We start from the raw sequence: 14,938 nt of genomic DNA, 5'->3' as shown, positions 1-14,938 counted from the left end.
TCCAGCCCTGCAGTTTCTTTTTATTTTTTTCCTGTCACATTTTATTATTTTCAAGCTAAGCATTTTGTGCTTTTGCTGCAACATGGTTAAGTCCTTTAAAAAAAAAAATTAAACATTATCCTCAGTGTATTTCCCCCTCTATTTGTCTCTTTTACTACAATTCATTGATGACCCAAAGCCCCTCCCCCCGAGGCCCCACTGACCCATCGGGGCCCTTCATAATGATCAACCGATCCCCAGACCTCTGCTGCGCCGCTGCGTTGGTAAAACAGGACGACTTCCCCCTCTGCGGCGTCTCAGTGTGCAGTAGGGAGGTTTAAACAGCATGACTAAACACAGACGCTCTGCTCTGAGCCTTCTGAAGAGCCAGAATTATCATCTGATTAATAATTAGATCAACAGAAAAGTAATTGGACTTTAAATTAATAATGCAAACACTTATATATATCTATAAATGCATACATATATGTCCTTTTGATCTGCGAGCTAACCGAATACCCCATATTTATAGATGATCAGTTTGTTGACACTACTGCAAAAATATGAATCTTTTCTGAATAAAAATGCTGAAATAAATACGGCCTGAATTTGAGTATATTTATTCATATGAGGGAATTTTTTCTTTCATAATGAAAACTGCTCTCTTCTCTTCAGGTACAATGACCCTGTTGGGTCACTATATTGACCCAAAGGGAAGTTTACAGATAGACCAAGTCAAAGTCTTGGTGTTCCAAAAGATGCCCAAGGCGAGTGAAAACACACCCACAGCATCACACATCCCCTACCTTACTGAAGGGTGGGAAGCTTTTTTCACTAGTGCAGTTTTTGTTGTACCCCAAACACACCGTCTGATCAAAATCCACATTTCAGTTAGATTAGAAGTGACATATAAGGAGAATATTTCTCTGCAATAGTATTGATGAATATTGACCCCCCCCCAAAAAAAAAGTTGACTATGAATTATAAATTCTTCTCTTTTTGTGTCACCAATGAAGAGAAATGTCTGGCTGCTAGAGTTCGTTCAAACATTGGTCAAATATTTCTCACTGACATAATAATCAGCCTGAATAGCACCAGACATATCTGACCAAATGTTGCACTTTGATGTTGCCGTGACCACCGTGATTCAATAAACGTGAGTTTTGAAGGTTTATTTTTAATGTTCTTTAACTTCCAGCTCACTGTGTGCAGCAGACAGTCGGCATTTATTCATGTCCTAAAAACTCCGAACAACTGATGATATTTAAATCACCACAGGTTTTAAAAACTGTTGGCTCCTGACGTGTTTTTCCTGACAGTGCAGTGAAACAACAGGCTGGATGTCATCTGACATTTTCAGTGTTACATTAAGCCACTGCAGCAAGCTAAGTTTATTTTAAGGCTTTTTACAAAATTTGATCAGAGGCTTCCACAGATTTTCCTCTTTCTGCTTAGTGATAATGCATTTAAGAGACTAAGGCAGCAACAATTGATTATTTTAGTAATCAACTCATCAATCAATCATTCTGACGATTAATTTATCAGTCAGTGCAGAAATTGTCACATTTTGCAAATTTTCCTTTAAGATCTTTACGCCTTTTTTGTACAATATACAAGAAAGACATTAAAAGATGGAAACAATCAATTTGATTCCTTTTTAAAATAAGAAAATAAACATTTTATGCAACAACACGGCATTCCTTTAGTGAATTTGAACCGGGGAATATAAAAAAAATGCAAACATAAAACACACTGACAGACAGAGGAGATTTAATGTTAAATACAAAATGCATATATATTTTGTACAGTCTGGATGAATTACTGCTCTGAAGATGTTGTTCTTTTCAGCAAACTGCCTTTTTTTTGAGTTTGCATACTCCAGTTAATGATTAATCGATTAGTAAATTAGTTGTTAATTATTTAAATAATTGATTTGTCACAATTAACCTGATTAATCACAGTTAATTGGATTAATCACAAATAATCCAATTAACCGCGATTTATCAGGTTAATTGATTAATTGGATTATTCATGATTATTCACAATTAATTCAATTAATCGTTTCAGCGCTACAGGAGACCAGTTTTGATCATGGATTTTACTCCACATCATCAGGCTTGTAGAAAGCAGACCCTGTCATGCTTATTACATCCAAACATTATTCGTTCTAAGCGCATGCTTAGCAAAAAGAAAAATTTTACCAAAAGTCTGTCTATTACATGTTTGCTGCCGCTCGTCTTAATAAGCTACAGTTACAGATTTTTAACGTGATTTCACGTGTTTATCGGCTGACTGGCTCTTCGGACCGAGTCGTTCACATCACCCTAAAGAAGATCGATATCGATTGAGGCACCAAGCATGCACACTGGTGGCTGATGCACTGTTGGGGCATTTCTACACACACATATGTACAAACGCTCCCATAAAGATAAGAAGTCTGATGTCTTGTGACATGCCGAGGCGAGAAGGAAAAACGAGTCCAAATGGCTAAAAACACCCCCCAAAAAAGAAGAAGAGGAGGAAAGGAGTGTGTGTGTTGTGTGTGTGTGTGTGTGCGTGGGTGCGGGTGGGTGTGTGTGTGTGTGTAGGCGTGCGTGCGTGTGTGTGTTGTGTGGGTTCTTTTGGAGTAGGACAAAATGCTCCCATTCATTGTGCTCCTCTGGGAACACTGGGACTGACTGGGGCAGCTTCTCCAACGCAAACACACAAAGATCTCCTTTTACTGAGGGGAGGGGCAGGGAGGGGGGGTGCTACTGGATGAATGGTTGGGGGGGAGGGTGGGGGCGGCGGTGGGCCCCCCTCTGCTTAGCCCCTAAGAAAACACAGAGTCCCCTTCCTCTAACTGCCCACCAGACGCACACCGACATACACACCTAGGCAGCGTGGAGCATGTGTACACACTCAGAATTAATGGGGCTGTTGTTGGAAGGCACCGGGGCCGCGCGGGGCGGGCGGCTGCAGAGGGCGACGAGTGTGTACGCGCCGCGTCTTTATGTCGACGTGATCGAGGAAGAAAAATACGGTGTTGTCTGGCAGGTACCGACTGTGACACCTGACCCGGTCCATCGCTCAGACTGAGGCCAGGCTACGTAAACCTGCAAGGAAATCATCGCCAATGCAAACAAAAAAAAAAACGTGACTGACAGGCGACCCTGTGGGGGCAGGAGGCAGATAACGGAACGGTTTCTTTTACAGGTCAAACGTATGCGCGCGGGCGACGTAAACTCACAGGTTTGATCAGGATATTTTGTGGTACGTTTGTGATAACGATAAGAGCAACGATAACAACTGTTTGCTACATGTTTTTTTTTTTAGGTAACTGCATTCATGTCCCTACAAACACATACTGCTCTTGATAGCGTTCCCATTTGTAGTGTGTTTCTTCAGGACACCAGTCACATAAAGAAGTGTGATTTGTTTCAGTAAGATGCAGACGGTAACTGTATTTTCAAATGTATTGGCATTTTGTCATGCATTTATTGAACAAAATCTGGGGGAAAAACTAGCAAAACTATCAATCCTGACAATAAAGGCAGTCTTGGGGTGTTTTAAACTTTATTAATGGGAATTTATTGTGATGCTAAATCAAAATTTCTATCATGGTAAGTAGTTTATTGTGGCAAATGACACAATAGACGCCCACCCATAGTTAAAAGCTGTCAAAGTTCTACTTTCTACAGAAGTTTTGCTTTTTATCGGACATATTTATGATCCCAGCGAGCTTTGGACTAACAGAGCTCTGCCCTGTTTACTGTAGGCTTGGTTTGGTCAAGCTCCCCTTCTCCTGTTGCTGCACACTGCCAGTCAGCTGAGCAAAAGAAGGCTCTTACATTAACAAGGAAGATTAAGTCCACTGCTTCGAAGTATTTCAGACACTTCAGATTTGTGGATTCTTAAAAAAACACCATTGTTTTATGTTATCAGTACACATTTTTAATTTCCTGCACAATACTCTGATATCCTGAACCTTTTTAGCCAGTTCAAACTGAAAATGTCTCTAACTTTATATTTAGCAGGCATTCACCATCTGCTCCTTCATAAGAGACCATTGTTAAGTTTGAGCTCTTTTCCTAGCCCAATATCCATTTTACTAAGCTAAAGTTAGGCTTGTTTTGGCTAACGGCTATACCGGTCCCTCCACCGTCCACCAGGATATTTCCCAAAACACTTCAAGACCTGTAAACGCAGACTGTAACCTTCAACGGCCACAAACAGCAGCTTACTCCAGTCTTGATGAACTTTTAACAGAGTCAAGTGGCAGCAGCTCCAGTAGACTGGTACAGATCAATCTACAGCATCAACCAATTGCTAAATTTAGCTTAGCAACACGGACGGTGTTTGGCTAAGAAAACAGTAATGAACATGACGGCAGTCTCGCGAAAGCAGAAACCATGGATATATGTCTACAGATGAGCCTGGAGGATTTTCAGTGTTAGTTGTTTTAAATTTGTAACATTTGTTCAAGCTAGCTATCATTTGGAAGGCTAACTAAGAACGTACTGGGTTTTCTACAAACTTGTGCTGATGTGACATCTTGTAAAAAGATGCCACATCTCTTTAAAACAATCGTTTGGATTTGTTTTGAAGACAAACAGTTCCAACTATTTCTTAAAACGTCCGTGTTGCTTCTGTAAAGAGAACATCAAAAAGACATTCTATAGCACTAGAAAGCTAGTGATAAATTTAATGTTTTTTCCTCAGTAATTTTGCTCAAGTATGCAAATTTATATGAAAATAACTGTAAATAAACATTACATATCACAAAGAAGAAGAAAAATAATTCTACAGCAGCTTACAGACAAAGCAAGCTAAGGTTTTCAGTTTTAGCCAGAGCTTTAGTTCATTCCCTGAGACAAAAACCGTCGTTCTGTTCTGCTGATAAGACTGAGTGCTGCTGCACTGTCTGTCTGCAAATGACTTGGAGCTTCTTTGGTGTTTTGACTTGTTTTCGCAGATCCAAACTAACATGCTACAACACTAAGGTAATTTTACCTTGTTCTGCAAGGTAAAATTATAGGTTTTGTCAAAGTTATTTGGTGACATGGAAGAAAAGGAAAACAAGTGAAAATCTACTGCTGAAAAGAGCTGAATAAATACAAAAGCTAAAGCTCTACATTGGTTTCAATTGCATCATGGATTGATTCAGGCTAAGTGAATTAAGGACATAGTAGTCAAAAATATGCTTAAATCTAACATAATATTTATTATATTTGGATGTTATTTACTACATTTTTTAGTACAAACACCTTATTTCCACTTATTAAAGAGGCAAACCTTTAGGAATTAAAAGACAATCTGACATCTGATAATCTCAGATACCTTTGGGTGAACTTCCTGGTATTCACTGAAGTTACATAACCAAACTTTCCTACGCTAGCTAATGAGTAAATTAACAGAAAATGACTTTAAATTATTTGTTGACAAAGGGACACAAAGTGTCCCCAAGATGGGCACGGCTATACAAAAGGTCAGTGGGAAATTCCCCCGAGCAAATGTACGACGGAGTATTAGGGCCATGTTGACTGAAAAGAACATTTTTGCCAAAAAACTCAGAAATTTTGAGATTAATCTCAGAAATTTTCTAGAAAAACATGAAGATTTCTGAGTTTGAAAAGTTGAAAATTTGGTAAAAAACCCCCAAAATCTTAAATTTTGAAATTAATCTCAGAAATTTTCTAGAAAAAACTTTGAATTTTCAGAGTTTTAAAAGTCAAAAATTTTAACTTTTGGAAACTTTTCGAGTTTCAGCAGTCAACCGTTTTCTGACTTTTGAAACTCAGAAATGTCCATGTTCTCTTCTAGAAAATTTCAGAGATTAATCTCAAAAATCCAGATTTTTTTTTCAAGCAAATCTTTGACTTTCTAAACTCAGAAATGATCATATTTGTTCAAATTAAATTCTGAGATTAAAACTTCCTGACTTTTTTTCCAGAATGTTTTTTACTTTTAAATCTGAGAAATGTTCCTGTTTTTTTCTAGAAAATGTGGGTTTTTTGGCAGAAATTTGCTCCTTTCTCTACCTACAATGCCCCTAATATGCCGTCATACAACTGTCACATATTAGTCCTAACAAAAAAGGAAATCTTGTTCTATGTATTTTACACTGTTGTAAGATCTTTTTTTTTTATTATCTTGTTCTAAGTTTAATAAACATCTGCATATAAAAGTTTTATTCCATGATTACAGCGGCTGAACTCGGTTGCCAATGCGAGCCTTACAGTCGTTCAGGCTGGAAGCGTGTGCTGACTTAGAAGCTGCCTCTTCATCTAACAGCCTCTTAGCTCCTCAAGAGTTCTTGTGCGTGTTTGTGAGCGAGTGGATTGCTGTGCTTGTGCTTGTCTGCTGCCCTGACGGCAGAAGAGCTATTGGCTCTGATTCAGACAGTAAAAACGGCTGAATTACAGAGGGCGATGCGCTATCAGGACTAATAAAATAGCCAATCATTTAGTCCTCGTAGACTGCTGTTTAGAGTTTGGCACACAGAATATCGCTCATTTTGATCAATCGCTACGTCAACAGCCAAACAGAAGGGGTTGGAATATTATTAAAAATAAATGAATAAAAAAAAAAAACAGGACACGAGACGAAAAATAAAAACAGGAGACGAGAAACCCAAAGTCGGAAAAGACGAAGGAGGGCGGGTGAAGGAGGAGACAGAGGAGTTATAAATGAAGAACAGAGAGGAGGAGGAGGAGTGCGGCTTTGCAGTCATTAATTAGCCCGTTAGCTAGGGCCCGGGCGGTGCGGTTAGGGCCTGCGTCTTTGTGGGCCTGAAGGAAATGGGCCACATATGAGAGCCATTATAGGAACTGACTTAACAAAGACACATGCCTGTCAGCCACCAGGCTGGGCTGGGCCACTCGGCTCATACGGCACACACAAAGGGCCCCGCCACCGCTACGAGCGCGTGTGTGTACGTTGTTTGTGCCAGAGCAAGGCATGAACTGTCCACATGTGCGTGATTACGCGTTAACGCCAATTGTCTCTTCTTGGCGTAGCGCTGAAAACAAATACGCACGTGATTTCCTCTGGTTTGGCTGTTCTGGCTTACTTGCATTTTTCAGCTCATCAAGCTAATTTTAACTCCAGACAAAAGATAACGTGAGTAAATGCGAAGGCGCACCTGATCTAAGGGTTAGAAACTGACGGCTGAACAGTCTGCAGGGTTTTTGGCTGCAGAGAAGAATTCGTAGTTTCATCGATAAGGACAAAACGTCAAGGTCACCGGCAAACTACCACCGCCATGGGTCACTGTTCTGACTGATATTTTCTTGATTGACAAGAATCATCAGGCAGCAGGATATTTAGACAAAAGTCTTGAGTGATCATCGATATCTGAGGTGAGCCTTTGTGTTTTTGGTCATCGGCCCTTTACGCCTTGGAACGCCGTTTCGCTCAATCTCTTTCTTCATGTGGAGTCGTCAATGCTAGCTGCGTTTCCATTACAAATTGGAGCAAAACTTTGATATTCCTCTAACGTAAAAAAACCCCCCAAAACAAACAAAAAAAAAAACACAATTTTGGAATTGCGGTGTTTAAATGAAATAAGAAGCACGATCAAAATCACGTGAATACGTTTGTTCACGTGATAACTCAATATCACGCACCATCATCCTCATGCCACTTCCTGTCGTCTTCTTCAAACTTTTGGCCAGTTGATCACATGACTCGTGTGACGAGGAAAAAGTGTTTCCACTGAAACACGCTGCTTTTGGTACAGCCGAAAAACCACCTAAAAATACTGGAGCTTATCTTGTTTCTAACTGCCATGTTTCCATTAAGCAAATTGATTTTCGTCATTCCAAATTGTGCAATTTTAAGGTCAATGGAAACGCAGCTAATGACCTTAAGTGAAACACCTGGTGTCTGTAGGGCTTTGGATGTTCTGTTGTGATCTCCTTTGTAACTCTTTCCAGACTGATAGGTGTCAATAACCAGGTTTCCATCAATGATTTTTTTTTATGTGCATTTTTAAGTATTCCGTTAGAAAAGGTTGATGTAAACTGTACAATTTGAAGTAACAATCTCAATTTTACGAAAAAGATTTAACGTCTGATAAAGGTGGTTTTTGGCTTTCTGAAAAAGAGCTAATGCGCTAACGGGGTGGGAAGCATTTACAGAATAAATTCTGAGCTCAGATTTTTTTTGAGCTGTTTTTTCTCTGCGTCTCCGGACAGCGGGTAACATCGCCAACGCCAACTCGACCCAAAGCAGCACAGTCCTAAAAACCTCTCTCCGCTTTTTGTAGATGTCTGGTTCAGGCTAGTTTGCTAATTCTACTTCTCGATCGTTACAGTCGTGCAAAGGGTCAACATCTGGCAAAATTAGGCTTTTCGTAGCATGGCTGATTCGCTCCAAACCAGAAGATGGAAATATTTTCTTTATTTTTTCCTTTTTTTATGACATTTTAAAAGTTTGCTCAAAATTTGCATCACAATTTGATATAAACATAGCAAATGACGCGATTAGTCATCTTTCTTAGGTCTCTTTGGATTGGGCTCCGATATGTTGTATGTTTAGCCAACTTCGTGTTGTTGGACGAGTCCTGTGTGATTATTTTTTACTTCCAGCCTGGATGTGGTTGATTAGACTAAACCAAAAAAATTAGGCCAACTAAAGTTAATTTATATTTTACCCAAGCAGGTCATTATTATTTTAAAAGCAGTTTTGCAACTGCTTTTAAAATAATAATGTTGGTTTTGGATTGCTTTTTACCATTATCAGATGAAATCATTTGTGAACTGCAACTAACCATTACTTCAGTAATCGATTAATCTATCGATTATTCTCATGATTAATCAATCAATCAATCGGTTAACAAAAAAACGGACACATTCTGCAGATTTTCTATTAATCTGTCTAAGCCTTTTCTATACAATATTAGAAATATAATAAAAGCTGGAAATAAACAACTAAATACATTTCTCTACTAAAAAACAAAATTGACATTTTATTGCTTAAAATGCAATGACGTAACATTCTTTTAGTGAATGTGGCCCAGGGGAATATATATATATATATATATATATATATATATATAAAAACCTTTTTATATATATCTATGTTATATTGTTCAGTTTTGGAAAAATTACTGCTTTGAATATGTTTTTTTTTTCCAGCAAGTATCATTTGTTTTAGTCTATCGACTAAATGATTAATCGATTGCTAAATTAGTTGACGATTATTTCATAAATTGATTAATCACAATTAATCGTTTCAGCCCTGATTTATACGTTTACTAATGTTATTTTTTCTTATATTAGATGTTATTTGATGATCTGAAACATTTAGATGTCCTTAAAAAAAACCAGCAGACTCTATAAGGAGGTAAGTGATTTTTCCGAGTCTTGCATTTGTTCGCTCCTCTGTGTGTTCACGTTTTGTAAGTATATCTAGCAGAATGAGGCCTTCGGAAGCATTTCTTTAACCCCCGCTTGTCTCCTGCTGGCTTTCTGAACCATTTAAAACCACATGACAGGAAACCTAGGACACTTTGAACTCCGCTCCCCGCCCCACCTCACAACCTCCCCTGCTCCACAAACCACCACATTAGCTGACAAACACATTCACACCATCCAGGGAACGGAAGCAAGAAAACAGGAAAATATGCCATAAAAAAACAAAACAAACAAACAAAAAAGCGTTCCAGCTTTTTCCAAACTTCTCTTGATCTGCAACATGTCAAAGTTCACAATGACAAAAACTAAATAAAAATAAAAAAAACTCCCTGTAAGCGCTGTTGCTGGGTTAGTTTCATTACGCAGGAGACTTTGCGCGAGCGCTCCAAAATGTTCTACTTTGCGTTGATCTATTATTCGCAGCATCTGGACAAGATTTAGCTTTGTTCTGAATTGAGATGTGAAGGGGCGGCGGGGCCGAGGCCGACTCTCTCTCTCCGCTGAAACAGTAGCATTCGGTCAGCTCCTCTGAGCATTGGCCTGAGTGAAGCTCAGGTCTGGAACTGATAAGTGGAAACAGACCGCCGCCGTGCTGCCTGTGTGTTTAAGGCCCAACACACATCCGACACAGCGTAAACAGCCCGTACCCCAGCGACTAAACCCTGGAGCTTAGCCATAATAACTCTACACCTCCGTACAGTAGACCCGCCATATGCTTCTCGCTAAGTCGGGCTCGCTGTGCCAAGACGGGGCTATTGTTCTTTAAATAAACGACAAAAAGTTGCTGTAACCCCGCCGTGGGGGGTTAGGACGGGTGGAGGGATTTATTGCTAAGTGGCTTTTAAAATGAAAACAAATGATTTCTCCCGGCGTTCTGGAATGTTCTACGGAGAGAGAGAGAGAGTTGTGGAAGCGAGTTGAAAAAAAAATAATAAAATGAGCGCAAAGCGACAGCTACACAGCTGATGCTCCTGAAGGCCCCACGCAATAACGAGGCGCTCCGGAGAGCTATTTTCCGCACGTCCCTTCATCCTCAAAACCAAACATGACACAGTATCCGCTGCCTCACAGCGTGGAAGAGGATCCGAGCGGCAGACGGGGGGGTTTATGGTCTCGCTCCCTCTCCCCCCGAGGGGCTAAGAATCCTAATGAAGTCCGATCGCAGCTTTATTAAGATCCAACGGTGGGGTCTCGCAGTAAAAAAAAAAGGAAAAAACTTAAGAGTGTGGGGATGGGGGGAAAACAACCCCTCATTAACTCTATCACTCCTCCAGAGCGGCAGGGAGACGTGACGGGGGGTAAAACATGGCACATCGCAGCGCTCAGCGTGCTCGGGTTTGGCTCCAGAGGTGATTTAATTTAGTCCGAGCGCTAAAAAAAGAAAGAGAGTAAAAAATAAATAAGCTGATCAAACGTGGAGCTAAATTCCCAAGTGGCTATTAGCCACAGTGTGCAAATTTGACAGCACTTGGCTCACAGTCGGGGGTCATTTTTGGTGCGAAGTCTGGATGTGCGTGCAGCGGTTTGGAACGGAAGAGCGTCAGGTGGCTGAAACGAAAAAGATACGACTTCGAACCACGAGAGAAGGCGATGCGAGGAGCACGACTGATAAAAGTTACGAGAAAAGCTGCGATTTGATCAGAAAATATGGTGAGAAAAAAAAAGTTATATAAAAAAAAGGGAGTGTTTTACATGCTAATATGTAAGGAGAAACACATGCTGTAGAATAGTCGAGTGAGGGGAGGGGAAAACAAAACGCAGGCAGGAGGTTTGGGAATTCTGGAATATTGATCTTGGAGCAATCGATGCAAAAAGTAACGATGGAGCCGTAAGCAGGGCAATTACTGTATCACCACTGGGCCAAAATGTGTGTGCATCTCTACCAGCAAGGGATCTACAGACAGACATTGTTTTTAGTTTTTTTTGTATGAAGGCTAGATAACCAAGGTGGACATGAGTTTCTTAAAGGGCCAGCAGCATTACGTTTTCCAGCTATTTCACAGAACAATCAAGTAAGTTACGTTACCTTCAGTTGTATGTTGTGTATATCAAATATGACTTCAATGAAATTTGACTTCATAATTTAATGCCTTGAAACTGGGTCTCTCCCTTTAAAAGCTCCCACTTTTTCTGAAACTCCACCTCCAGGAAGTCATCACAACGTGGCTTTAGTAATGTTTTATATATATTGAGCTCAGCATGTACTCAGTTCCACCAGGCGTTTGCTAATTGCTGCTGGCTAGTCTGAAGGAGCTGAGGGGAGGAGTCGCAGGGGAAGAGCTCCTCTGTGAGGCAGGAGCTCAAGTCCACCCAGGCATTTTGAATGGTTGCCATGGGAGATTAAAGGATTTCTGAAACATGCATGAAAGAATCAATGCAATACTCCAAGTATGTTTTTGACAACTGAATAACGTTATAACTTGATATAAAGCTCTACATGCTCCGCAAAGAAGCAGAGTAATTTATTCTTTGACTGAAGGTGGAAAGAATAAAGCATTTACTGGCCAATACTTGTGACACACCAACTTCATGCAGAACTCCTGTGATTTCTTCATAGTTCCCTCCCACTGCTGCATTGGTCAGTGCACAGGTACCACTTTATTTTTCTGAATTGGGGAATTATAAGAAAAAAGTCTGGCCCACAATATATATACAGGAAAAAACTGCTGGTCTTAACTTGACGTACACTAATCAATTGTCTTCCCCTCTGGTTTTGAAAAAATAATCTACTTTGCTCGACAGATTCCTATCATTAACATTAACTACATCAAATTTTCAGAAGAAGAAGCTCCTGAGCATGGCTGACGCAGTGCTAGGTTAACGATTCTCTAAAAAGAGTGGCCTTTTTGTCATGCATCTCCTTTCTATCATCACTTTCTTCTGCTTCCATTTAAATTTTAATTAAAACAGAGTCAAGGTAAAGCAAGACAGATACAGAATAAGCCAACTAAAAATAGCTTCACTCCAGTCATAAATCCTAATCTAATCTAATTCTGCCACTGTTTTGAGTAACCTCTGCTATCACAGATGGAGCTTTTTAAAAATATTTATTTTTTGGTGACGTTCAAATTGAATATAAAATCTCAGTTTTGCAAAATATCTGTTTGGACATGGCTTGCAACAAGGGAAGGACAAAAATAACATCAATAACAAAATAAGAGTGAAAGATGTGGGCAGAAACATTTTTTAAAAAGGAACAAATGCGTCTGCCGACTAACCTGAATCTGCTGCTGGAGAATGTTGATCTTGTGCTGCTGCTGCAAAAGCTGCTGCTGTTGTCTGGCAATCTGCACACACACAATAACAACAAAAATTATGTTATTTCTGACAACTTGTCATTGAAAGAGCTTATTTCAGAATTTTATATGATCCGGTAAAATAAAAAACAAAGAAAAAAACTAAAATATCTCAATGTTTCTCATGTGATATCTATGTCTGCACTATCCGGCCGATATCAGCATTTTAAATTGTCTGTTGAAGTAAGTTTAACTAAATATTATGAGCAAAAATATGAAAATGAGCAATTTCAGCTCGACAACCTGTTGTATGTGTATTTTGAAGCTATCAGTTAGCTGGGCTAGCAAACGACTACATTAGCATCGAAAAGTCGACCCAATAAATCATTTGGTTCCTCTGTGGTAGGAAGAAATAAAGGCAGCAATAAAAAGATTTTAAAAAACACTTTGTAAACAATGTCAGAATTCCACTACTGGCTAACAACTGGCTAACCATTAGCCTGCTGAAGTTAGCATCTGCTTCTTTGATACTAGAACAAATTTTCAATGATGAAGTATGGAATATGGTCTTTTTGGGAACATTTGGGTCGTCGGTAGAAAATGGCAGATGAAAATAATTATCTGTTGCTAACTGGCTAGCAGTTAGCCAGTTGCTAACCCTAAGGGCTGTTTTACTACATTTTAGGTAAATGTTTAGAATTTGATGATTTCTACTTCATAAATCCAAAGTTGTCGTACTGATTAAACTTGGATTGAATTATTCTATACTTATCACAGACTGATTATACTTCGTGTATTTGTGAAATCAAAAGAAAAAAAAAAGAAGAAGAATCTCATATTGTCTTGAGAGCTAACGGCTAACTGTAAAAGATGCAAAGATAATAAAAGTTATATAAAGCTGTGGCTCACCTGAAAAGAAAAAAAAAAAAGAGACAGGAAAAAAGCACGTCGGTCACGAAGTCCGTATCTGGTGGATGTCAGATTGCTATGTTTAAGCTACTTGACCATGTGAGGTAGACGATACGTGCAACATCTATCTGGTGAAAGTGTGGCTCATGAAGACATCTCAAGTTACAACGAAGCTTTGAGACTGACATGTTTACAACACCTTGAAAACATTTGGACCCCTCTTACATACACTTAAACACAAGCAGCCGTCATCTTCATTAACGTGAGATTGTCAAACGCTTTCCCTCTAGTTAAAGGCTCGAGTGTTGTCCAGTGATGGCTGGCAGGGACCTGCCAGTTGTAAAAACTCAAGACTCCCTAAAGGAGGGAACTTGTCGTTCGACTACCTCCAACCATTTTGAGCAAAAAAGGAAAAAAAAAAAGGAAAACAGCTGCTTCTCTCTCCTTTTTCTTTTTCTTGAGGAATCGTTTAGTATATTTATTCCGAAACATAATTACAGGCTTCTGAATGGGAGGCGGCGCCCCATTTGCACACATGTCATATTTCATTAAAAGCAGATTTTTCTGGGGTTTGTCTGTAGGGCATTATCCTATCAAGTCTCAACAGCCAAATGACTGGCTGATATTGGAATCTGTCTTTCTTTTCACTCTCCCCATTTCGCCTGCTCCTTTGTAATGCTCTGAAAGGTGGTATGTGTTTTGATGGGAGGTGTGGACGTGTCCAAACAGAGCCTGTCGTATGCCAGCCCACGGTGACATGTCGACGAACAGCCAAAAACAAAGAGGAGCAGCGCACCTAAAACACCTCTCTGCTTGTGTTTGCTCTTTCAAATGTTTAGTCATTGACCTGAAGACTCACATCTGGATTAACACACTGCAGCTAAAAGTTTTAAAGTCAGCAAAAAAGAAAAAATCCATAAAGAATGTGTACGTACACAAAAAAACAAGAAAGTACACTTAAGGGTATTGGCGGACGACGTGAAGATTACCAAGGCGTGATTGGGAGTTTTATAGACTTACTTAATAATGTGAAGAAACCCAGCAATTCCTTAAGCCTGACCACACAAACAACTTTTTAATAGGAGCGCATTAAACTTAAGTAAGACTAATTTTGCTAATTACACATAGCAGTACCAGAAAACAAAGCAGAGATCAAATATAATGAGGATAAAATGTCGGAAGAAGAAAACAGGTTTCCTCTTTGGGAAATCCTCACCAGAGGAAAAGTCATTTTAGGAAAGCAGAAGATTTCCTAAATCTAGAAGAGTTTTTGCCTCCAATAATGCAACTAGTCCATACCAGTCGGTCTTTCGATACGTGTGTTGGAAGTTGTGTTGATTTATTTATGCATTCATTAATACTGCCTGCTTGGTTTCCTTTGTCAATAGTCACATTCATTTCTAAATGAATGTATTC

The 14,938-nt window shown here is 39.5% G+C and overlaps 1 protein-coding gene across 3 annotated transcripts in view; it reads right to left on the bottom strand.

The window, feature by feature from the left end:
- LOC116736960 (transcription factor SOX-6-like) overlaps window positions 1-14,938 on the bottom strand; it is a 154,320-nt gene that overhangs the window by 49,022 nt on the left and 90,360 nt on the right. For all 3 annotated transcript variants that reach the window (XM_032589872.1, XM_032589883.1, XM_032589863.1), the window contains one exon: window positions 12,596-12,664. In XM_032589872.1, the coding sequence (XP_032445763.1) occupies window positions 12,596-12,664 (69 nt within the window). The remainder of the gene's footprint in view (window positions 1-12,595; window positions 12,665-14,938) is intronic.

Source organism: Xiphophorus hellerii, chromosome 2, assembly GCF_003331165.1.
Source record: "Xiphophorus hellerii strain 12219 chromosome 2, Xiphophorus_hellerii-4.1, whole genome shotgun sequence".
NCBI classification, from domain to species: domain Eukaryota; kingdom Metazoa; phylum Chordata; class Actinopteri; order Cyprinodontiformes; family Poeciliidae; genus Xiphophorus; species Xiphophorus hellerii.
Note: the sequence above shows the minus strand (reverse complement) of the source record. Positions and strands in the feature narration are given on the sequence as shown.